Genomic DNA, 27,058 nt, shown 5'->3' on the forward strand with positions numbered 1-27,058 from the left:
TTTACATTAGTTATTTCTTCAATAGGCTGCATATAAATATTGTTTGAGAACAACATCTAACTTCCACCTCCATATTACTAATATGTTTGCAAGCCAAGTACCATAAGGAAGGAGAAAAATTATGGCTTTGGTTCTTAAAAGTTTAAGGTTTTCTACCTGAAAAGTCATATTCAGAGGATAAATTTTTGTCAGGAGAAAAAGTGGATATCTAGCAGACCTATGGTTGTGTTTCTTGCACTAGCAGCAGTGTAACATGAAGGACGAGTTATCTAGGATATTAAAAGACATTTGAAAAATGCATAGCTGCTTTGATATCTAAGATAATCAGTTATGATAGAAAATTTGAATACTATAGAAACTATTAAGTGAACTAGCATGTAAGAAAAAGTTGGAAAAGACTCTATTAACAGTTGTGAGAAACAAAAGCGTATTAGAGAAAGATAATATACATGCAGAGTTTACAAACCGTGTCTTTAGGGTGGCCCAATAAGTAGAAATATGGGGACCCATGCTTGTCACTTTTCATGCACATGGAGAGACTGGAAGGTACCATTCCTAAAGGAAGGGGAGGAACAGCCTAGGACCAATCATTAGAATTAACAGAACCAGTGACATACAGATATTTCACTTTTGTTAGAGTAGAGAATTCTTAGTAAGTTTAGAACAACTAAGTAAAAAGCTTGTATGTAACAGGAAAGAAGTATTTCTGTAAAGCTAAGACAAATAAGCATGCCGTTAAGTCTACATATTAGTGAATGACTGAAACTAATGTGCAAAAATATTCAGGATGTAGATTCACCTGGACTACAGGGGTGGAGTACATCTTGAGGTGCTTTCTGAAGGAGTCATAACAAATCAAAAGCAAAGGGTTTAATGCATTTCAGAAATGTGCCAATTTATTTCTATGAAAAATCCTTGTATTGGTATCGACTCTGACATTTTTTAGCTTTGTTGGTGTAGTAGTGCTGAAACATGAGCTAAGAGTTTCCCCAAGGCCCTTCAAAAATGACTTCCTGCTAAATAACTTGTAGCTTTTATCTGTTAACCAGCAATGATTTGGTGTATACTGAAACTTTACTTATTGCATACAGAACTCTTCCTCCTTTAAATAGCCAAAACTGAATCTAAACTCTAGTTCTGTAAAATCACCTGAATACCATGAACCCATGGGGTGAGTTTTGTACATAATTTATCATTGTGTGAACCAACAGAGATTCCAAAAATGCACAATGCAACCCTAGGACATGTCTTTTAACGAAGTCAAACAATGTGGGGAAGAGAGGGAAAGAATCACTGTTGTGTAAATGTATAAAGCACCAACCAGCCCCATGACACAGATTCCTTGTTCACCAAACCTCAAGATTCTGGTTCTTGCTGCTCTGTGTGTGTTAGCATCACACTGTAACCTAGCACGGTCAGGGCCAGATCCAGATTTCCAAGACAGGGCAATGGAAATGTTTTCCAAAATCTCAGTGTGAATGGGCTGCAGTCTCTAAAACTTACAACTTTCTGCAGGAGCTTTTAAGAGACTTAAAACTAAGTGAAAAACTTCCAAATTTTATAGAAAGTATGATTTTGAAGTCCCGCTGTGAAAGCAGGAAGGGAAACAAATTAGCTTTTTTCTAGATGTTCCTCACAGGTGAAATTCAGTGTTTGTGCTCCCTCTGCAGTGCCAGACAGAAAGCATGCGGGGCAGGAGGTTGTGTCTTGCTGGAGGGCTGGAGTCCACCTACAAGTGTTAACTGTGCCTCAGCCTTTACACCCTGTTTGCAAGTATTTGCTTATAAGACTCATTGCTTTCAGACACTTCTAGGAACTTACATATTTTAATGTAGCTTTGAGTAATGAAAGCTCCAGTTGGGAAAGGCTAGGAGCAGAAGCAGCAAGCTGCCAGGACTGCTGGGACTCAGAATGAAATATCCCAGGGTTTCCTAGGGACCTTCTTCCATAGACATTTAGAGAGAATAGTGGTTGTTCTCAGAGAGAACTGTAGCTTCCTGGGGCTGATCTGTCATTAGAATTAAGTTGCCTCTTGCAGAGCTCATTGCTGGATGGAGATGCTGTGATTTGTTAGTTTTACTTAATCTTTAATGTGGGATTTTGTGAACGGTTTTCCCACGTTTTGCCTTTAGGGATGCTGCATCATCCCAGGGTTTGGCTGCTCAATGCATATGCCCTTTTGATGGTGTTTATACAGCTATGGCTAAGGCCTGAAAAATCTGAGCATCTGTAATTAGGCTCCCACAGTGTGAGCAGACAGATTTTTAGAAGTGCTGCACACCCAGTAGCTCCTGCTGAAGCCAATAACCTCTTAGGTAGATGCATACATAGGGAATTAGGCAGCCATGGCAAGAAAAATCTTGGTCTATCTTTTTATTCAAAAGTTACATGTAATGCCAGGATGAGACGTGCTCAGTGACGACTCTGAGTTTTGTGTCCTGTGACATGTATGAAACCTCACACTCACTCCAGCAGGCCTCCCCAGGCATTAAGTGCTTTTGAGGATCAGGATTCCCAGCAGTGCTTCTAGTCTTTCTTGCACAGTAATATGATTTCTTACTATGACTTTGTTTTTTGGAGAACTTGGCTGGCAGACTGTTTGCTATGAAACATGGTGCTGATGTTCTTCAGGTTTGGATGAGCTGTGATAATTCACCTTCAATGGAAGCACAGTTCCTCTGGCTATCGTTATCGTCAGCAAACACGTTCTGAGTCGCTGGGTGATAGAACATCTGTTTTCTAAACTTCTTTTGTTGTACCGTGCTGTGAAATCAGCTATTATTTTGGAGCATTAATCATATCTGTGCTCCCTCCCATATATTCTGATGCTACCGTGCAGGCTATGAGGGTATTTCTCCCCCTGAAGTGCTCTGGAATCTTTGGCATTTGTTTTCAAGCAAAATCAGCAGCTGGAGTTGAGGTAAATGATGCATTTGCAATACACTTTATTTCTTCCCCTAGGTTTGAATAGTGCTTTAGCTCAGCCAGAATTTTCCAAATTGTACTTGTAGGGACAGATTTCCAGGCGGCACAAACTGACATAACTCATTCAGGAGATTTACGTCCTCCCAGGAGCTTGTTCTTTGTTTCTTCACTGAGTGCTTTCTTCGTTTCAATGCACATTCTTTTCTTGCACAAATCACTTTCTTACCATTGATGATTTTCCCTTAGCGTTGCTTTTACTGATGTCAATCCCATCGTCATTCGAACACTGATATTTCTTGCACTTAAGTATATACCGCCATATTTTGTACTAACAGAAACATGGCTCTGGAATTTAAAAAGCACTGGCTATATTGCACAAGGAAAATAAAAAAGTTGAAGACTGAGAGGCAATAATGTGATGATTTTCAGCTGGTTGGTTTAGGTTGTTCTAGGTAAGTTTCCTTTGTTTTAATGCTGTGAGTCTGAATGCCACTGCTATTGGAAAGGTCTTTAAATGCAGCGTTACTACAATTGACATGGGAAGTCCCTGACCATTTGTCTTGTCAGAGATTGAGAGAGAATATCCAGGAGAGGACCCTGGTACACTTGCTCTGTTTCCATATTTCTCCCTAGGCTTCTGCTGCACATGACTGTTGCAATCCATGTTCCAGCTCAGTCCTCCAGCTTTGCATTTTTGTACTCAACTAAGTCTTATTTCCTACTGATGGTCTTCAGAGCTGGACCCTAATGAGAATAAGAAATATTTCTGACATGTACTTGCTAAAAAAAATATTAAAAGGGCTGATAATTTCAGTAAAAAAAGGCTCCAATTAGTCTTGTTACATCTCAACTGTGGAATTCTGGTGGGAACTATTAAATATTGATGAGTTTATCTGCTGTCCTTAGGACCAATTTGTACTTGAGCTTATTGTCACAATCTTCTCTGCGTTCAGTTTTCCATTGTTTGGAAAGGACATTCTTTCTGGGGGTCTCTGTCATTAATACTCTGACAGACGTTCTTTGCAGCATGATGACTTACCCTTGAGATCTGACCTTCTTGAGACACAGCCTCTCGTTTTAATCGCTTCTGTTCATTAATTTCTGTTTTTAACTTCCTAAGCAGGCTGCTGTCGGTTTTTATGTTCACCTGCTGTTTGTTCTTAGAGTATTTCTCATTGCTTTGGGAAATGACCTAGGGAGGACTTTAATATCTCAGTCAACAGGCATCTTCTTGTTTTGCTTCCATTCTGCCTGCAGACGGGATACAGCACTAACGTTTCTCTGCCTGCGTAATGCACAAATTAAGAACTGGAGACATGTGGATGTTATCCTTTGCTGTGATGTTTTCTGTAGGTTGTGTGTACATTACAAAGTAACCCCTGAACACTTTTACTACTTTTTCTGTGCAGTAGGACAACATGGCTTTCAAGCACAGCTACTTAGCTCTCCTCCTGTACGGAGCTGTAAGCCAGGGATGCGGCTAGGAAAATGGTCTGATTAAACGGCACTTCTTTGTAGCAACTTTTATTTTGCAGTAATCTGCATTTTTACACAACTAATGCTAAGCATTCCAAGTGCCTTTCCAAATGGTGAGTAGGGCTTTAAACAGTCCTGTGAAGTCATCTTGCTTCTTCTGTTAGCACTATAAGCTGTGCCTGGATTTGTAGTGGTTTATCTGTATTTTCTACTCATGTTCTTCTGGGGAAGGGATGGCTCGTGCACTTGTATGAGATTTGGAAGATTTGTTTTCCCAAACCAACGCTGTTTGCACTGAACATTTTTTACATCCATTTTCTCACGATTCTGCAATAAGGTACAGATTTATAACATATAACTATAGAAATTTATTTTGGATCTCCTGTAAACCTAAGTTTAAGTGCCATCTAGAACTGGGATCTTAAGAAAGTTGGATTTGGAATGGGTCTGAACTGCAATCAATTCTTTGCTCACAGCAGTCTCCTGCGACCCACCCACAGATTAAATTGTTTTCTGAGGAACCGGAGAACTGCTGGTATATGGTTCTGCTATTTGAGAAGGATTACTACCACTATATCATTCCTGGACATCTGTTTGTTCTTTCATTAAAATTCATGCACCTCTCCCTACAAAAGGTTTTGGAGGTGATCTGAATCTCTGTTGGAGGTCTCTCCGAAAGGAAAACACACTGTTTAAAGTTGATATTAAATGTCTTAGTACCTATTTATCATAATCTCTGAAAGCAATTTTGGCTTTGTTCCTACTCAACAAAAGTATAACTCTCTAACTTTATCACCAGACGAGTGGGCTACGGCCCAGCCTTGTTGCCCTGATTCAGAAGCTCTTGGAAGCTGGAAAAAATGCAGCACATTTGCGGACACAGAATTGCCTCTGGTTTAGAGAAGAAAATGGTGCAATTATGATGTGTACTGACAGCCGGCAAAGCGCTGACTTTCAGGGGAGCTGTCTCCAACAGAGGTAATGAATTTATGTTGGTAACAAAGACTGACCTGAACCTAAGTATTGCTTTGAATTTTCATATGCTCCTGCAGTTTCTGGTTCTAATGGGAAATGATGCTGGAACTTCAAAAGTAACATTAGAAAAGTTTAACAGAGTTTTAGATGTCATAGCATAAACAAGTCAGAGAATTTTCATTAAAAAACCCCTTTTCCTCTGAGATTTCAGGCCCATCTGAGAACATCATAAAACTTATGTAAATATATGACATTGTCACACCATCCTTTAGAGTAAGCTTTGATTTCAATTTTAAAAAAGAGCTTTTTGTCTTTGAATTACCTTTGGATAGTTTATTTTTACTTCTTGTCATTTCAGTAGTGAAATAAGGGTCCTGTATTGTCTAAATGACTCACACTTTTTGAAATATTCAAAAAAGTCCCAGAAGTCTCTCTGAAACAAAACACGAGAAGAATAGATCCTGCTTTCTAGCCACAATGAGCAAAGTCTCATTTTTATTCAGAGTTGGCTTCTACCTGATCATCCGTGTATATTGTCAAAGATTCAGAGATAATATAATGAGTGAGGTTGCCAAAGAAAGAAGTACATTCTTTTTAATGTTTAACATTACAAGTTTAAACCTGAGCCACTGAATTGCTTGGCAACAAGATCATCTGCTGTGATTCAAAATGTGCAGAGAAGTACCAATAGAGGAAGAAAAGTACAGTTTATGGACAAATAACAACTCCTAGCACACTCAGAGATGTCCCCTAAAGAGTTCAAAGTGCTTCCTCCAATGCACATCTTATAAACCATTGCCTGTGTCGGGAGGGCAGCAGACGACAGTGATGTACACACATAAATGGTCTTGAGCCAAGGAAACACTTAAACATGTGAATAAGTCCACCTCTACTCAGGTAAGCACTTAAGCCCATACTTAATGTGCACCAAGACATTACAATATATAAATATCTGCAATTGGTACTTAACTCAAAAGCAATATAGTTAATTTATATGGGTTCATGCACAAAGAAAAACATAAAGATGAAAACCCACCATATTCTGGGACCTGGCCTGTTCCACGTTTCAACAACAGTCGCACTCTCCTGCCACCAGACTTGATTAGCTCTATTGCTCTGGCATGTGTCATGTCCCTTGTGCTTTCTCCATTGATTTCAATTATTTGATCTCCTACCTGTCAGGTAAGAAGAATATTGAGTCAGACAGAATTGCAGTAAAATGAGCGTTTCAGAAAGACACATATTCAATGGATCACAGGTTACTTGAATGACAGACAGACACATCAAGGTAAATTTGTTCCTGTCTGTCTGAGGGATATTACTGGCAGATTAAATAACCTCCAAAGTGGTTATACCACTGAATGTGGTATATCAAATGCTGCTTGTCTTCTGCCGGAATTGGTGTAATGTATTTCTAACCTGCCTCATGTCTTCTACACATAAGAGGGGTTTTTTTTGAATTGCTTGATATGTTGGAGTCACTGGAAACATTATCTCTGCTACACTTTAACTTGTAGTGTTGTGTGTAGCCAAGAAGACCTTTGCTGCATTTAACTTGCTGTTTCCATAGAGGAAAGAGAGGTTCAAAGCATAAATACAAAGATCCATCATTTGAATATCCAAATCTTGGTAGCAAAGTTTCACACCAAATCAAGAGCTGTTATGAAGCAAGTTGTCAAAGAAAAGTTAGTGGCTATGGCACAGATCACACACATTTTCTGGAACTCTCACGGGAGTGTGCTTTGAAATCCTTGTCTACAGGTTTTTGCTCAGAGTAAGCACAGCCCTGGCTGAGCTGTTTAGTTAGAGCAGCCAACTCTGATTACAGATTTCTTCCACTCATCTCCTCGCTGGCCTTCCAGTCAGAGTTAGCTTCATTATTATTTTTCTGCCTCTGTTTCTACAACTGTAAAATGGGGCACTGATATCTGTCTCCCATCCACCCCAATCTCCCTCCCAGCTTCGCCTCCTGCCGGGATGTTTTGGTTTTGCTCTTCTGTCCATGAGAAGAGCTGGCTTTCGATGCTGGAAACTTTCTCAATGAATAGGGGAGTGATTGCTTTTCGCTGTGCCTGGTTGGCGGGGCAGAGAGCACCTGTAGTAAGCAGCATCTGTACAGCTTGCCTGGTGCTGCAGTGCCACAGCCACCCACCTACTGTGTAAGCCAGTTAATTGAGCAACATGGTGAGGTGATGTGTGAGCCCTGGATTAGCAGCACTTTGGAGTTTGTGTTTTGCAGCTGCGTTGCAGAAGCCTCCCAGCCCCATCGCAGGGGTGACCCAGGTGAAGCAGGGCTGATCTCCTGGCACTGGTAGGGGTGCAGGTCCAGGTGATGGGCAGCCAAGAGGGATATGTGAGGGTCTCAGATGAATGGGTTCAGCAAACTCGTTTATCAGAGCCAGAGTACTACATCTGCTTGGCAGCATCACACCTGCCCTGGCCTGAATCTACACCTTCCTCACCGTCCGTATCCGCTACACTAAAATAACAATGCTGCAGGCATCCTAGAGAGCGTTTTAAGGAGGCTATACAGATTTCAAGATGACGAGCACTTCCTTTTCCTCTTACAAGCCTGTCTTGACAAAACCAGCTCTTTGCTGGCCTTGGACTTTGAAATGTTTTCTGTTCCGTATTTTTCTTCGCTCCTATTGTATTTCTGTCAAGTAAAAGAGTAATCCTTTGAGGGCTTTCCTTCCTTCCTGAGTTTGAAATATAGTATTTACCAAATAAATGTGCATAATATGAAATGTCAACAAGACTCCTAGCATAAAAGAAAACTGGAAGGGATGTCAAGAAGTTATCTAGTCCCTACTTTTGTTCAGAGACAGAAAGAATGCTACTAAAAGCACTATGGCAGTGTTTCTCAATAGAAATTCACACTTTGTCAATAAGAGTTGCAGCCTATTTTAAGAACTCACCCAGGATCCTGCACACAATCTATGCCGGTACTTTACTTAACTAAAAAGCCATTGATCTGAATAAAACCTCTCAGCCTTGCTATCACGCTTTGTTAATGCTGCAGATTGAGCAGTGGGGGGAAAAAATCAGGATTATTTTGTGCAAAAAGGCCTTATTTTGCAGTGCAAATTTCTTCTTTAGCAGATTTTTCTCTGTCAGGAGGAATGCATTTGGTTGTACCATGCGGTACATGTTTTTAGACACTTCTGATGACCTCCAGTCTACACTGACACACAGCGAGGGTGCTCTCTGGATAGTGGAGAGATCTCCCCTCGGTTCAGCCGTGCAGAGCTGTTTGCATCACCCTGACTTCTGGAGCGGTTGGTAGGATGTAGCTGCTGCACACGCTCAGAGCAAAAATCTCTCTTACCACGTTTGTAGCACAGGCAGAAGATAGATTTGTAGCATCCCCACGAGGATACTAGTCAGGCCAAATACAGACCAAATTCAACCAGTTTGGGAAAACCTGTTTCTAAATGTCATGAAACAATTAAGCCCTGGTAGAAATCCTATAAAAGTAAACTGAGATTTTCCAAAGGCTTGAAGACAGCTCTTTTTTTGTGTCATGTTGCTTGGATAGACCATGTTTTGCAGGAGGTATTTAAAATGATCCTGTTAGCATGTTTTGAGAGAAGAAGTGCCAGATTAGATCAAATGAAGGAGGTGTTTTTAACACTCCTTGATAAATAGCCTTTAAAACGAGTGCTGATGAAAGCTGTTCAGAGCGCGCAGTCCTTCAAATAAAATCCTCTGCACTCTGGAGCAGAAAGAGATTTTAATACAGTTTAATATGTAAAAAGGTTAAGTTAATGTCACATTTTTTCCTTGCTGTTTGCCTTTCTTCTGTTCTCATTGGTCAATATGGGGGAACTATCTTGTATTAATGTAACCTTTTCTGTATTTCACTTGATTAAAATATTTTTTTCTCTATATGCGGCATGTTGTTGATTTGGTAGTTCCCTCTTTTAATATAAAATTTTATGTGCAAATAACCTGGGAAAGCTTAAAAAAGGCCAGCATGTTGGTTATGTGACTGAAGGAGGGGAGAGAAACCAGTCTGCAAAAATTAAGTGCGCTGAAATTTACATGAGAAGGTGTGAGACCAGAGGTAAAATGAATAGTTGCAGGAGCAGCGGGTTAATTGTGTTCCATGCTTTTGTGTCTTTGGCTGACTGATGAATAACTGAATTACATTGCCTTTGCAGTACAAGCCCAGCTCTGATTAGATAAGAAAAACAACACAGAGGAGAAAAGTTGCCAACACTCTTACCCTAAGAAAAGCTTCAATTAGACATTACACTCATATCTGGGGAATTCATACAAAAGAGAAAACCTTGACTGAGGAGTGGTTCCCCATTTGTCTAATAAGGTAAAAATTCCTATTCTTATTTTTTGTGCAGTTAAACATTTATAACCTCTCCTTCCTTCCCCTGGCCCACGTAGATTCTCTGATGTCTGATATGAGAAGAAACCATGCTGTATGCTCTCTCTCTGTCCAGGCATTCAAATGTGCGTGTTCTCTCCTCTTTCCTATCGTGGGATATATTTTTAGATATTGTGGGGCTATTTATGTCTTTTTTAAAATCCAGTTATTGTTTAAGGGGAGTTAGATATACCCACATAATGAAGATACACCAAGGTGAGGCCAGAGGTGAGGGTAAGCATAGAAACAGGTCCAGAAAGAACTTAGTGCTTATAATATGGGATCCTCGTTACTCTGTTTTCATGATCAAAAGTTGATTCCTGCAGTCTCATACACACATGACATTTGTCTATACTGCTCTTCCGGATCCTTCCAAGTCTATCTGCTAAAGATACCTCCAAACTGGAGATATTACTAAGGTAGGGAGTAGATAGAACAGATCAAAATAAAAACACTCTTCCCATGTGGGAGAAACACTTATTAATAATGTTCCCAGAATTAGACCTTTGCCTTTTTGTAACACATCAGATTTACAACTCACGGTTAGTTTGGATTCCAAGATTATGCCCAGCAGTACTGTCTAGACAGTTATTCCCCATTTTACATTGTGCATCTGATTTCTCTGCCCTAAACCTGTGCATCTCAGTGAATTTTATCAGATTGACTGCTTCAGTATGAAATTTTTATTTTATAATGAAAGTCAGTGCCTCAAAGTAATTTTAAACCCTCTATGAATAGTGACATCTTGGCATCATAAAATTTTGTTTTATTATTTAGCAATAGGTCTCCAATTATTAATAAAATTATTCTATCAAGCTGGTTTAATCCCAGACCCCTCAGAACCACACTTGCAATTACTATTCAGGACCAAACCGTTCAGAGCAGCTTTTGAGAGTGGTTATTCTCACTAACCACATGACAGTGATTCCATCTAAAGTCTATTTCCCCATCCTGTCTCTGTGAATTTCATACAAAGTGGGGTTGAAAGGTGAAAAGAAGATGCCTTGTACATTCTCCTTCCCCTTTTCCACAAAGAAATCAAAATGAAAATAAGAAATAAGAAATTAAAATCAGACTGATGTGACAAGATTTGCTTTCCACAATTTACACGTTAGTGGATGTTTTCAACTTTTCGATAACTTGTCACAGATTATTTCTGAGACTGAAAGCTAAAGGGACCTTTCTCTATTATTTGACTTTAAAAATAGGGAATATGTTTTCTGCTACTAACTTTCTTGTTAGAAAGTTTTCTTGTTTCCTCTGTGAACTCTTGGACATAATTACTAATAGTCTAGAAATTACTTTCTCTTAGTCATTGAGCATACACAAACATCAGCAGTTCAGTCAACTTGAATCTAATACTTTAAGCAGTATTCTCCTTATCCTGATTTACACAAATGTCTCTTTGTGGAAGTTGATGTAGTAAGTTTATGGTCTTTCTGAATATGTCAATGAAGACTGATACAAAGAAGCATTGGATATTTCAGCCTTCTCCACATTTGCAACAAGCAAGGACATCTTTTTTCCCGTTCTTCTTACTTCGTTTAATATCGTTATGTTTCCTTTTCTTATTACCTTTCATACTCTCCTTGCAGACTGCTTAGATATCATTCTGACATATTTAATCTTCCCTCTGCATCTAGCAGGACACCAGCCACCTAACAGGTGTTGCAGCGTCAAGCATTGAGTGTCTAAATGTTTTATTGGGTATGACCCTGTGGCATTAGCTCCTTTCATGGGAAGTGACACATTTGAATACCAGACCATTATTTTTAAGAGGCATTTCAGCAAGCTGTCTTCTGTGGAGATATAAAGCTTTTCAGCTGAAACACCAGAATATTTTAAAAGATAAACTTCAGTAGCAACATTATCATTTTGTATGGCATTTAGGTCCTCTGTCATTTTACACTTCATGGATTTCATTTTTTGTCAAGAAATTAACAGGAAAAACAATTCCCCACATCTGGAGAGCTAGCCCTCCCTAAAATGTTACCTTCAACTCCCATGCCATTCAGGTACAATTTTTGCCTGACAGCCTGAAAGGATGCACGCATCCTAATCACCGAGTTTTAAATCCACAAATAGCAGGGAAAACGTTTGAGAGCGCAGCCCTTGAAATCTAATATTGTAATCTCACACAGCCACAGACTGCCTTCGGCTCTTTGCAATACACTTTAATTTGACATGTCATAACACGGGGTCCATGCACGGAGCTGCAATGAATGCATCCCCTTTGCAAGGCTGGCAGCTGTTTGGCGGCCAGCGATGCGAAACAACCCAATGGACCCCACTCCCAACAGGCAGGCCCTGCATCATGGGACGCTCCTCGAACTGGCATCAGCTCTGATTTGTAACCTTCCTATCGATCTTCAGCAAAGACTACAAAGCCAGAGTGGTCGGCCTCCTCACCCTTCAGACTTTCACAGCCGTGCAAAGTTGAAGCATGTTGGCCAGCCAGCCTGGGAAGCTTGGATGGCTGCTGCCTGAGCTGCATTTATCCTGAAGAAACATGCTCTTTGTGGCTATGAATCTGGTAATTTTACACAGGTTGGTTTCACACTGTATTTCTTTCTTCCTACAGAACATGGCCCTGGCTGAACTTCCATGCTGTTTGGGATAAATGCCTACCCAAACCCACCTGACCTGATGGAAGAGAATGCTCCACTATTATATTCTTACAATGTGCAAGCACAAAAGGAAACATGGAATGCTTCTCCCCTCCTTAATGTTTTTAAAGTTGAATATTAATGATTTAAATGTAATTATGATAGTAGTTTGTGTGTATGGGAAATGTCTCTTATAAAAATGTGTTTCGGTTCAAGTTAATTCGGATGCTCCATCCATGCGTAAGAACAACTGAGCTATAAAATTGGGTAGCATGTTTTCTGGCAATAATGAGAAGATAATATTCCTAAGGAGTGTTTAAGTGACATCACTATTGATAGGTCAATTAGAAAGAAAATTGTAAAGCTTCTCTGAATCATTAGAATAGAGTGCCTCTAGTACATGTGAGTTTAGCTGTGGCGTCCCTTTTCTGGCCACATTTTATAATAATTATTACATGTCTTGTTAAAAAAAGTCAACCATACATATAAACAGAATTTCAGAAGTAGGCTAAATCAGAAGAAAATACATATAGCTTTAATGTATCAAGGAGGTTTTTCCTTGCTGAAGTGTACTTTTAAACTACTGATGGTAGCCTTGTGTACGTTTGCCTCCGTCAGTGGGTAAGGAACAGTCTCTAAGCAGGTGTGTAGTTCCCGCTTGCACGAAATGAAATTAATTGTGTATGCACATTTTAATTCTATGTTAAATGAGGAAATCTAATGATAAAAGCAGCCTCAACTGATTTGTGCAGAGGGCATTGCTATCTGTCATTTTATTAATGCATTCTATAATTAAACCTCAGGATAGAGACTAATTACACTTAATTCCTTTTATATGGGCATTCTATTTTTATAACTGAAACATTTTTTGCATATTATTTGTTGCTGTTGTTAATGAGTCCAAAAGGCTGAGAGATTGTCTGTACTTGCAGATTGAATAACAACTCCAGAATATCTATTTTGGTGAATTTCCAAGTCCTGTCAAGCCCTAATACCGTTGCCTGGAATTAGATACAGGCTGGATATCTGCTGTGCAAAGTACCTCACATCAGAGAATCTGTGCTGCCTGGAAATCCCAGGTGTAACATGTGGCCTGAGCAAAGCTATGGGATATTTCTAGTCCTGGACTTCTTCCAGTGCATTTTAGGCACGTGAAAGAGACACGGCATTTCTCTTTGGAAGAATTACACTAACATAACCTGTGCCACTTTTGAAGCAACCGTCCATGAAGGTTTAGAGTCACAAACTCTTTCATTCTGTGGTTAACCAGCTGTTTAAGCAGCTGTGGCTTCTTACCCCTGGAAACACCCAGCTCATTGTTCCCGCAGAAAGCCGCTCTTGCCTCCTGCCCAAGAGGGGAGGGCATGCTGCGGGGAAGAGAGAGGCCACAGGACAAGGATTGAGCTGGTGCAGAGCACGAAATGCCTTTCACACCACTCACTCCTCAGCAGGTGCCCTAGTTTTTTTTCTTTTAGTTTTTTCACCTTTTCCTGAGAGATGGAGAAACATTAGAAGTGCTATTACAAAAAGAGAGCTTGGAAACTGGAAAATGTGCATGATCAAGTGCAGGAGAGAGAAATGGAGTTTGCAGCTGTGAGTGGCTGGCAAGACAGCAAAGTGGACTTCTGGTATTACAGTAGACTTGATACCTTCTGCAGCATTGCTGCAAAATAATCCATGTATATGTGAATTAAAGGTGTGAAAGATAAAAGGAAAGTTCATTATCTTACTGGAGTTAATTGGTATACCATTACTTTTTTAAAAGTGGACTAGGATGACTCAGTGTAGCATAATGTAATATTAATAGCACATACTATCTATTTCACCACTACAATCATTAATAGGAACAGTAAAGACTTAAAAAGGAAGAAGAAAATTTTCTGGTATCTTCTTGATGGTCTCAGCCAGTTCCCACTACGCAAATTCAAGACTTGACAAGTCAATTTTATGGATCCTACATAGAAGCCTAGGCACAAATGATCATGGAGACTGCGTCATTCAAAGTTGCATCCACACAGGAAAACAGAAAAGAACATAAACTCTGACAAGTTAAATATAAAACTGCAAAAAGAGTTTGCAGAGGAAAAATTGCTAAAATGTAAGAGCTAAGAACATACTTTCAAGCACACCAGAGGTGCAGAGCCCATCAAATCTCTCAAAAGATAGTTTGGCTGCATGGTAGAAAAGACTGCAGAAAATAGTTAGATTAATTCCTTGCATCAATGTTCGCTAAAGAGGAGGGCAGCAAAACTTCTGCAGAGGGTCTCCAGACCACAGGGGTGAGTCTGAGAAACTGACTCCAACGGAGGGTCAGTGGCAAAGATTTTATAACAAACTGGCTTTGATTCTCAACTCTAAAGGAATTTGGATATGAAGCTGCTGAACCAGTAGCTACAGGACGTAATCTACTGCCTAAATCAGTAAATTGCTGAGCAGCAGAAGAATGGGAAGTGGCAAGTGTGACACCAGTCTTTAAGGACAATCCCAGAAAGTAACCAAGCGAGTCTCATGTTCAGTTGAGCAACGGAAGGAAGCAATAAGGATGGTGAGGGTTAGTTGGCAGATGGATAATGATGATATAGTGGGGAAGGGTCAGTGTGGCTATTGAAGAGGGAAGCTATTCCTCACAGATCTATTGCAGGTCACTGGAGCTGTCAATGACTATATAGATAAATGTGATCTGGTTAGTATACTGACATTTTCAGAAAGCTTTTAACAGTAAAACCTTCAGTAAAGTCTCTGCTGTGGGATGAGAAAGAATAGGGTCTTCTAGGTAAGAGACTAAATTCGAGGGAAAAAAAATGCTTTATATATGTGGTCAATTTTCACAATCAGAAGACCTTACCATAGTGATTATTCTGTTCTGCATATTTGAAATGGCATGGTGAAGAGGTAGAAGATTGGGGTGATAAGATTTGCAGGCAACACATTACCATGCACAATTATCAAATCTAAATTTAACGTTAAAAGCTGTAAAAAGATAGCATAGTACTGTGTGTTAAAGCAGCAGGTGAAATTCAGTGGTGGCAAGTAAGTGCTAAGCGCTAAGTACAGTACACGTGGAAAATTACATACACAGTCACTCTAAATAAACCATTACTCCTGAAGAGACAGATCTCATAGTCCTTGTGCTTAGCTTGCTGAAAATGTCAGCACAGTCAAAAAACCCAAACAGGATATTAACCATTAGGGAAAGAATAGATTATGAAGGAGAAACCATCATCACATCATTTAGGAGCACCAATATCTTGAAATCTGCAGATTTACCTCCAAATAAATGTGATAGACTGGGAAATGGTTTGGAGGAGGCCGATGAGGCTGGTCAGGGGTAAAGAACAGCTCCCTCATGAGGCAAGATGAAATAGACTGGTAAGCTTCAGTGGGAAAAAGGGGGGATATGATATAGGTCGATAGAATAAGGAATAATATGGAGAATAAAGAAGCAATCATGAGATTTTTATGTTGTAGCTACAAATTAAAAAAAGAGCTTTTTTCAAACAACGCAAATATTTAGCAAATATATCAGGAATCTCAAAAGCATGAGCAAATACAAATAAATAGTTAAAAAAAAGTCTGAGACACTAAATATGAAAATTCTAGTGTAAAAAAAAAAAATCTTTAAACTGCTGATTTTCAGGGGCTTGGATGTTGCTATACCCAGTGAAGAATCATTCTGAACTTGTCCTATGTTTCTTTCCTAGAGCATCCTCTACTTCTCCTGGTTGGAGTCAGGATGCTGGGCTTGGTGTGCTGTAGGAATGGGTCTAATATCTGTATCCTTTTACCTTCATAGGTGAGCTCTCCTGATTTCTACTTGTCCTGGTTTGGGAAAACCCAGAAAAGAGGCTGCCTCTGTCATTCCTGTTGCTGGACAAAGTGTTTCCGTTATCAGAGTGGCATTGTTTGTTGTGTTTATTTTTTTCTAACACTCTTGATTCTTAATTTTTTAAGGGCTAATTAATTTTTTTAGACCTGAAAAACTTTCTAGATCTTCCATGAAATATAGATTTAAATATGGTGCATGCCTGACAACTAAGAATTTTATTCTTAAAAATTCATAATAAACCATTTTTAGCAAGATTATTAAGTCTTTTTCAGAGCTGGCTTGAAGGATTTTGCTATTAGGCACAGAGTTACAAGGATGCTCGAACGTGTTAAATTGAGTACCTTTTTACAAGAATGATGTTAATTACATGCGTGAGAGGAATATTATTTTGCCTTACCTTTCTGCAAACAAATTCTAAAAAACACATGGCTTTTTGAAGAAATGCTGAATAATAGTTTACCTACAGTTAGTTCCCCCTCAATTTATTAAGCTTTTAAACTGTGAAAATATATTCAGGATCCCTGAGGACTTCAGTTTGCATTTCTTTGTTGTGGAAATACAAGAGCGTTGATCAGCTTTATGTCTGCATGTCAATATATTCTTCCTTGGGTTCTGCCAATTACACTAACCCGGCATCTTGCCACAGGCTGGTATACAGCTCACATCCTCGAGTATCCCAGTTGAATTCCCAGAGTTCAGATCAATCACACCCAGTCTCACTACAAGTGAGATTGGACAGTGATGTATGTAGTAGGGAATTGGCGTGTGAATGAGATTACCCCAAAGGGACATGCAATTTGGTGGGAAAGCATAGCTAACATCTTCCTGTACTGTTCAGATGGATCACGAATCACAGAATAAATGGATGGGACTAAGAATATCTTTGCCTTTGTGCTCCATTGTAATGACTGTGTTGACATTCACTGAACACTTACTATGAAGGTAAGATTTATATTACATCATAAAGTAAGCCAGGTATTCTGGAGGTTTTAAGAGTAAGTGCTACTTATGTAGAAAAGATTGGCTACTTAACTGACATTTATCATTCTGTAGGCATTTGTCTTTCAGATGTGTGCACAAGACCTTAGTCAAACAGAGGCTGGTGGAGTGCTATACGCTCCTGGAGCATTTTTCTGTCCATTATGTGTGTGCATAAGGTCAATATTTTATATCTAAATATTAGTGACTTTTCAGTGGGGTTTCTGATGGCCTTCTCAAGACCTCACTCACGGTAAGTGCTCAGCAGCTAACTCCCTACTGCTCCCAGCCCACCACCTGGGGAAGATCTTTTTGGCTTTTAGGACCTACCACTGCTCCTTCCACGTCTGTGCTTGCTGTGACTACAGTAAAGTTGCAATACGCTTTCCAACAGCAATATCTACTTCTCTCCAATATTCTGAACATACGACTCCACTACCTTTTGAAACCTGGAGATTCGCATGAGTCAATATCTCAAATTCTTCAGTTTTCTTTCTGATCCAAAATAGGAGCTGAAGTTTTGCTATGGCAAAAATTAAATATTACGCTGGCCAACTCCTGATTTATTTTTGGATACAGCGATTGCCCTAAATGTTTGTAAGAATGTTATGACAGATCAAGCCATTCTTGCCGCCTTCTCATTTCCTTGCTGCAGCTTTCTTGATTGTGTAAAGAAATATTTGTATCTATCATCTACTATCTCTACTGTGTGACAACTGCTTGACTCCTATTTTTAATACTTTTTGCTTTAACCACCGTCAAGCTCAGCTGAGCTACTCTTGCTTGCTGTACTTACTGACTGCAACCTCAGATGAATTCCACTGCAGAATGTAAGAAATGACCCTTTGATGTGGGGTTAATCAATGATGGAGCGTCCAAAACAGATGCTCTATTCTTTGTTAACACGAAATCTAGAAGAGGCTGTATACCAGTGAGGAGTCAGTGCAAATTGTGGGGTCTGCATGGCAGCATGCTCTTAAAGATTTCCATTTACTCTTGTGTAAGAAATCACTCATTCTTCCTTTTGGGCTTTTATTGGATGGTCTCTGATAGGAAACAATCAGTCCTGTTGATGATCAGCGCTTTTTCATATTTACCCCTTTCCTCTGGCAATAGGACTACAAAAAGCTGAGATAACCCTGCGGAGACTCTGTTCTGGAGGGAATGAAGAAAAACAGCAGTAATGCAAGGACAGCAGAATCACAAAGATCAGGGGAAGATCCCTGTGTGTGAAACTACAGGAATGGTATGTGATTTCTGGTACAAAATTTGACCCTGGAATGGAAATCTCATAAAACAGTGTACATGGTAACCCGGCTATTTGTGCTTGAATTTTGTCTTCTCTGAGGTGCAAGACAACAGCTACTAAAAATACATTTTAAAAAGAATAATGATACTTTACATTAATGATATGGGCTTAAAAGAACTGTCTGTGGAAGCTGTATTATGTTCAAGCCTCAGACAGGGGGTGATTTCTTAATTGGTGGAAAAAATGACTTTGATCTTCTAAAAACCTAGAAATCAAGGTCTGCTAAAAGTAGATACAGTGATAAAGTGACTAGATGAAAACCAAGCTAAATGTAACAACAAACAATCAAAAAAGCTGAAATGGAAAAATCCCACAATGAACACAGAAGAAAAAGACTTCTGCTTTGCATGGTATAAAAATCTTTTGATACACTGTAGGGAAATAATTAACTAAAGCTGCTGTAAACTTTGCCTGCTTTTCAGCCCTGTCTATCTATCCACTGAACCCAGAATAGCGCAAGTGGTTTCTGAGTGCCTGACTTGAGACGCCCAGGAGTGTCCTGCTCCAGAGAGACAGATTGATATTCTCTTGCTGAACTCCACTGTTATGTTACACAGTTTACAGAGCCCAGATAAGTAACTGCCTACATACTGCCTATTCCTTTGAGGAGCCTGAAGAGTTAGTCTTGATCCTAATTGATTTCTTCAGGGAGACATAGTTAGCAATAGCCAACTCTTACGTGACACTCTACTGTTTAGGAGCAAGGCCTCTAGGCTTTTCAAAGGGGACTTAAAATTGTGTCTCCTATGGCTCAAGAGAGCACTTTAATATCAGGTTATGAGTTTCATAGGCACTCTGTCCCTCTTATTGCAAACAAGGATGCACAAGTCATGTTTTCAGAAGGAAAACACCAGAAGCACTTGCCTGACCTTGTATTTGGGATGCTTACAAAGAAGGAAATGTCTGTTATGAATGGTGTCGAATGCTCATACATGGGTTTTGACAGCAGTTTCAAATGCCTTCCATGATCTGAAACTTCAGTTCTGTTTCCTTCCAAATAAGAGACAGGCTCCCTCTTGTCTGCCTACCTTTTTTGACCCTTGGCTCTTGAATACTGAATTCTCCCATTTTGCTAGGAGTAATTCTTGGTGTACATGGATGGAGTTTCCTGAATAACCACAAATAAGGTTGGTATGAGCTCTGTTATCATGGCAAAGGATGAAATACACATCCCTGTGCTAATTTGCAGGGAGCCTGTCCACAGTATAGGTTGGTTACTGTTTTGAGTCTCACCGTGCTGGCAACTCGGCAAGCTAGAACAGACCAAGTAGGGCCACACAGATTCCTATGCAAGGACAACACAGAAGCTCATAATTGACACTGTAGGAGTTTCCTGTCCCTTGTGCCTATTTTTATCTCCAGCTGTGTACAGCTGAAACAAAGAGAGGGACACAGACAGCAGGAAAAGCAGCAAACAGAAAAATTGAAGAGTGAAAGGAGGACTGCAAAGCATGAAGGATATAAAATTCTCCAGTGCCTGTATTTCAGATGTTTCTTCTGCAAATATATAAGAAAAATCTACAAAAGAATGAAAAAAGTAATTTAGTATTATGAGATATGAGGAAGCTAGACACAGGGCTAACTGGTGTTATGTGGACTGAGAAAAATGAGTTGACAAGACAATAAAACTAGAAATGTCAGAGATGAGAAGTATGAGTTTCGTGGAAGATGTGAAAAAAAGGATGTAACTCGCAAAGTGACAAAATGACACAGATGCACACTGTATATGAAAAAGTACATTTCACCCTCATTCTTCATGAATTTCACGTTCACTAAACCCATTTATGCAAGATACTCTGTATCTTTGCAGCCCTCAGCCACAGGCTCTTTATTTGATGCTGGTTTCAGTAAGCATGCTGGCTGCAGCAGATATCATTCAAGGCAGTAAGAGATCTGTTGGCCATATCTCACATGTCTAGCAAACGCTATGACCATCCTTAACAATTCTCCTGAGAGCAGTCAGTAGCTTCCCATCTCTAAGGCAAGAAGGGATAGAGATCTGCAAGCAGAGCTCTGCCAATCATTGTCCTCAATGTGAGACAAGAAGACAAATATGCGTTATCATGGCCCTCATCTAAATAGACCTGTAAAATTGTTGCCAGTAGCATTTGAATCTTCAAAGGCTGGGGGGACTGTGCTCCACATTAGCTGTGTTATGTCCTACATCTCTGGTGACTGATTCAACTCAGTGCTACTGTCACTGATAGTGTGGACGCTGTAGTCTTGCCCTACTCTGAGACAAGGTCTTGCATCTTTATTCTTCAGTATTGCCAGCACAACTAGTTTCGATTTTTTTCCTTGATCTTAGGATTACTTGAGAAACGGAGTCTTGATGTGCTCAGACATCTACCAGTTTGGGATAAGATATCAAAGGCACTAATAATTCTCCAAACTTTTCTTGTGGTTCTTTAACTACATCCTTGTCTTATGGTGCACAGGCATGGTCCTATTCAGTCCTTTTTTGCCATGATGTGGACAGAGGCTTATATTTATGGTAATCCCTCATCCTGAAGAAGAAAGGAGGGTGGAGATAAATTTTTAGAACTCAGAACTTTCAGTGAGTCTATCTGCCATTTAAGGTTTTGGATGATCATGTTTTCTTTTGTAGTCTTTTCCTTAGATCTAATTAAAATTTTATTCGTTACTCCTAATTTGTAAGACATCTTGCTCTTTGTGAAAATTCAGAAAATTTACTGGAAGTATTTTGAGTCACATGTTTCAAGTTCTGCAAATCTTTGCTGTGGAGGCTTTTCAGAATTCACCATTGTAGCTTGGTCTCTGCTCAGCTGTCAGAATTAAGAGGATCTGTATTTACTTCCAGTGTAGTGATGAGGTCTCCCCCTACAGAGGTCTTCTGTGAGGAATCTCCATATGTCTTATCCATTAATTTCAGTAAAATCCTGCCAAAGTTAATTGTGGTATGTTTCCTGACCTATGGTTTTATATGAAATTACACAATTATGGCTGTGGCTTTCCAATACTGGTTGAGAATAGCCTACCAAGCATGCAGGCAGATGATGCATGTGAAGAAGCATTTTTTCCTTTAGACTTCTGAGTCCTTTGATGGATGTTTCATTCCCATGTCCAGTGACAGATGAATCCAAGTTAAACTACGATGTATGCTTGGGCTTTCTCCAGAAGTACAATCTATGAGCCCATATAAAAGTCTCAGTGCATGTAAAAGTATCTTGACTAAGAACAGTGTAAGAAGTCTGTGAAAGTTTTAAAACAGTTTTTAAGGGAATAATTTGTTGAACCTTAAGACTGAATGCCATGTCTATATAGGCTGGCAGAAAGGGATCCTTGAGTAGAAAAGCAATATGCTGGTGAGACTGATGAACTCTGTATGACATCAACTCACTAGTCTTCCACCTTTCTGGTTCCCAAAGTAGAAAGCTCCATCAGTCATGAAGGGCAATTAAAGACCATTTTAGATCTTGTAATTCTGAAATGGAGTGTTCCTCAGTGGATTTTTTTCCACTAAAAACACAAAGTGCCTAGCATGCAATTCCCACTGGGAAGGAAGACCAGGACTTCTGATTCGAAATGGTGGTGCGATAACAAACTTCATTAAACCTTTGCCCCCTTCCACAGTCTTTTCAAATCCAGACAGTTCTGGCAGGGCCAGTGGAAGACCATCATTTCCAGTGCTTTCCCTGCTCAGTCTATGAGTCTGTTCTCTCATCTGCTCCCAGGCTTCACTGGAGTTCATAAAAGCCTGAAGATCAAACTGAAAGTGTTGTAAGGAAACTCCAATATTGGTGTCACTTTCTTCATGTTGCTTCATCACTGCCTTTTTGTTCAATTTCTCTTTGCTTTTATTATTGGTATATTGTATTCCTTTCACAATTTCCTTCTTCAGCAATGGATCTACCCTATTTTCTTTTACAAGAGATAGTTCCATACTGGTTCGTTATTTACATCTGATTTCCTATGATCTTAGCTTTTACTTCTTTAAATTTATACTCTCCATCTGTAATGCATAGCACTTGTACATGTATTTAGACCTCAGAATCTTTTGAATGTGTGCTGATAGACTTTCAGATTTTTTAACAGGTGTCCAAGTGGAATACAGCTGTTGGGCTCATCCCATCACTATGGTTTTGGAGTGCCCACTAACAGAGTACAACATGCAGAGATTGACTTGCCTGTCTGGAGCTGTCTTCAGTTAGAGACTGCATTGCTTCAATTATACAAATTTACAAACCCACTTGTATAGATGCAGCTCTATTACTTTAAAATACTGTATATTCTTTTATTTATTTCTGTAAAGTAGGGAGAATTATATTAATATGAATATGCCTTTATCAGGACTTTTTATGTTTCATTATATGATTTTTTTTTTCAAAAGCTTAGCTGATTTAATTTTTCTTTTCTTGGCTTGGTGAGTGGGAATAATGGTGGAGTTATATGCATTATTTCTTTCTATAAGCATGACCTGCACCTTGTGTTATTGGCTTCACGTTTTTCTGTAAGGCTTCAGTTAAATCAAAGAAGGCTGTTCAAGCAGGAGGAAAAAGAAAGCAAAACAATAATGGAGTTAAATAGGTCATGAGAAGACCTATTAGCTGGAAAATGCTCCTGATAAGATCCTACCACATAAGCATGGTTTACTATCCCCAGTGCTGAAAGCCTCGGACCAGAGAATCTGATCTTTAATGATGATGGTATGTGAAGCGGGAAGCACTGAACAGATTCTTGCATGTTTTGCTTAGAGATGCATCTGTGAAACAGAGAGATGCAGGACTGCAGTAAGCAGACTGGTGGTCCCAGCCAAGAAATGGGAACTAACCTGCATTATTAACAGTACATGTAAACTCAGGAAAGGAGATATGGGTACAGAACTCTGCTTCCTATATACTATATTCCTTTCAGCAAATATTATTTTTTGTGTTGTTTTTCTATTTTTGTTTTGAAGAAGCTGTTTCATGAGCTTTTGCTGTCCATCAGTTACAGGTCACTGGAGATAAAAGTCTTACAAGTTCCAAACCCATTTGTGACTGTCAGGTTAAACTGGCTGTTAAACAGGAGCGTACAACACAAGACTCAGTGACAAGGCTGGAGGGTAAAACTCATTCCAAAGAACAACGCTTTTAAAGAGGGAGAAAAAAAAACCCAGTTAGAACTATCTGGCCAGGATAATGCTTGGCTGTGTATTGTGGCCACATCAACAAAAAAGCTTTTAAATAAGTTATTTTAGAAAATATATTCACATTTGTCATTGTAAGATACAGGACTTGTCCTAAGAAATTTGAAAAAAGCTGTGTATTTGTGTTACATACATTTTATATTTAGGTTATTCACAGAGTGGATAGTCTAACTTTGTTCTGTGGTTCTAGTTTGCCCATATGCTGCACAGCTTTTAATAGGTTACTCTGCCTAAAACAGTTTATTATTTGACAAAGGCATTGTTCTTATGTCATTCTGTAGTCTTAGCCATATGTGATTCCAGAGCTTATTAAAAGCACAACTTTTTCCCCATCTTTAATCACATTATGGTTGGTAATGTACATTTTGCTTATGGCTTTCCATTAAGAGCAACTGACTATGATATTGCTACAGTAAAGGAAAGAATGAAAACACCAGAGAAGAAATTCTTAAGTCAAAGTTCTAGTTGCAGCATTAACTCACCTATATTTCACACAACAAATGTTGTGTCAGTATTTCTCCGTTACCAGGTGCCTGCCTGCTTGCCTGCCTGGCTTCCTCATCACAGGGACTGTTTACACCATTGCTCCCTTATGCCAGGGGTTTGCACTCCATGGCACCACTGAGGACTAACTGAACGAGCTAAGAGTGATTTGAATGATATTAAAACTCCTGAATTATATACAGAAAGTCTCTGATTGTATATTTAGACCAGTGAAAATGCTCTTTCGATATGAAGCCAAACTTGATGAGATTGTTGGGGTCATGAAACAGAATCTGTGTTACAACGATGACATTTGCAAAGTCTGCTGTTACTACTGTACAGAACACACTTTCCATTGCCCATCTTTATAATTAAATATTCAACAAGGCTGCACTAATTAGATACATAAACCATTTTTCATGTTAACTCTTGGTAGTCTCTTTCACCAATGTTCTCTCCTTCTCCTTTTTGTGTACTCAATATTCTGCAAGGTATCAGCAACCCTCGATGAGTTCATACCTCCTCTTTGGCACAACTGGACAGATTTAAACCATCTGTTTTTGAGTAGGTTATTTTTCCTGCACAGAACATGTTTGTTTGTTTGTTTGTTTGTTTTTTTTAGCATGGAATTTCTTAAGTGAATGCTTCTAGATTTAGTATTTGCATGTAGTGTTATTATGATTTCCACCAACACAGGACTCAAATGCACTAAGACCTTTGCGGAAAAATAGTGAAAACTGATTCCTACAAACAAGAATGAATATTATCAATAAGCAAACTTAGAAAACACTATGAAGCCAACTTGATTAAATTAGTAAAATAACACAGACCAGGCCTTAGGTTTCATAGTTACCCACTAAGTGTCATATAACTATCACTTTGCTTTATGATTAAAGACTTAACTGTTAATGATGCTGATATTATTATAAAATAAAAATCTCTGACAAAAAGTTTGATGTTTAAGTTGCTTAGATATGAGTGAAAGAATAAGGAGAAAAATGTATAACACAGTAAAAGCTACTATCAACAAGAAGTAATACATTTATTCTGCAAAGAAACTACACAGACCTACTAAGTGTTTCAACTAATTTCTTGAACTCCTACAGAAGTTTATATTATAAGAGGTATTTGGCATTGGTTCTTTAAAACCTGATCAGAGATGAAAAAATTGCTTTCTCTTTGACCCCATCACCAAACAGACCTGTAAATGTTGAAAAAAATTGTTACAATGCGTTTTACTTACCCTCATCCTTCCATTCCGTATTGCTGGTCCATCTTCTGCTAACCTCAACACATACAAATCCATTTTGTACTCCCTTCCTCCTCGAATGCTAAACCCAAAACCTTTGGCTCCTTTCTCCAAATCAACGGTGAAATAATCGAAGTCCTGTATAGACAAACACAAAATGAAAGACAATCAACCATATGAATGTCATGGTATATGTTCAAGAAAACTTTAAAAGACATCTCTTCAAAAGTGCATGTATCCAATTGATATGAGCCAAAAGACCTTCAAAGTATACCTCTGCACTGACAGACTTTGGCCATTTCTGAAAGAGGGACTTTAGCAAAATGTAAATGCCTAAGTCTAAACCACCCTGAAAGGGCATCTTCCAGCAGTTGCCTGGTACCAAAAGCTCTCTAGATGATTTCCATATTCACCCTCAATACTTTCAGGGCACCTGAGTGTAAGAGTTTATGCCTATGCAGAAGTGCCGATTTGGCAAGTGAGGTAGCAGGCAGTTCCTGTATAAGCATCATCCCAACTAAAAATTAGTAGGAGGGACACCTCCTAGATTCCCAGCAGAACCTAACATGATCAGCAGGCTGGACTGCATGGACTCACAAAGTGCAGCAACTCTCATCAATTCAGTTAAAACATATGCCTTGAGGAGGAGGTGGGGAGTAGGAGATTAGAATTTCACTCTTTCTGTGTCCTGCAGAGACTGAGATTCATCTTTCCAGTTTTTCCTTGGTGGACCCTAGCTACCAGCCCATAGAGGGATCTGGGTGGGAACATGCTCTGTTGCTTCTGATCCATTGGCATCCAGGATTGTAAGATCATAGAATCATAGAATGGTTAGAGGTGAAAGGGACCTTAAAGATCATCCAGTTCCAACCTCCCTGCCATGGGCAGGGGTCACCTCCTACTAGACCAGGCTGATCCATGGGAGGAAAATGAGAGCAAGCTTGGGTTGTGTAGATCAGTGGTTAGAGAATTAAACTGGACACAGTGAGAAACAGGCAGTCTAACTATCTCTCTGGATGCTAAGAAGCATCTTATAGGGTATGCACATGGGGATAGGGATTTGCTATTTAGGTACTGAAATGTATAAAGTTTTTAGAGGGTTCTCTGGATGCCATTTAAGAATTTGGATATTTTCATTGATACGGTTTATGTGAATATATGGACAGAGAAACCATCTATATAAGGTTCCAGCATAGAGTGTCCAGAAGTTTACATTCTCTAATTTAATATTTCTCTGCCCTCTGTTTTTTTCTGCCCTTACGTAAGGAGAAAGGAGGATTTTTTTGCAAGTCTGAATTTCGGGCTAAATCCTCAAACCTTCACAGCTATCCGTAAATATTTGTCATCAGCGGAGTTTTGTCCAAGGTAACATAACTCTTCATCTAACATTTATTTCTTTGAATTGGTAAGATCATGCCTAGTGTCAAAGAAACTAGTTGCACAAGCTAGTTTCTCCTCATCCAGTTTATTACCAATAGAAATTTAATTATATCAATCAAGATCCACATTTATTTATTTATTTATTCAGATTAGCTAAAATCTTCATTTTCAACAATGCTGTAGAAATGCAGTCTGACCTAAGTACCTCCACTGTTTGATGACTGTATTATGATCCTAGGAACAAAAAATCCTCTGCTGATGCAGAGGCAGCTTATTTTAGAACTTTTAACTTTCCAGTACCTTAAAAATATCATTTATTTA

At 39.2% G+C, this 27,058-nt stretch overlaps 1 protein-coding gene across 2 annotated transcripts in view; it reads right to left on the reverse strand.

Moving 5' to 3' along the window:
* The window catches only part of MAGI2 (membrane associated guanylate kinase, WW and PDZ domain containing 2), a 760,760-nt gene that overhangs the window by 14,429 nt on the left and 719,273 nt on the right, over positions 1-27,058 (reverse strand). For both annotated transcript variants that reach the window (XM_074161622.1, XM_074161614.1), the window contains 2 exons: positions 25,352-25,495; positions 6,413-6,551 (listed from right to left, as the gene is read on the reverse strand). In XM_074161622.1, the coding sequence (XP_074017723.1) occupies positions 6,413-6,551; positions 25,352-25,495 (283 nt within the window). The remainder of the gene's footprint in view (positions 1-6,412; positions 6,552-25,351; positions 25,496-27,058) is intronic.

Source organism: Numenius arquata, chromosome 2, assembly GCF_964106895.1.
Source record: "Numenius arquata chromosome 2, bNumArq3.hap1.1, whole genome shotgun sequence".
In the NCBI taxonomy this organism is placed as follows: domain Eukaryota; kingdom Metazoa; phylum Chordata; class Aves; order Charadriiformes; family Scolopacidae; genus Numenius; species Numenius arquata.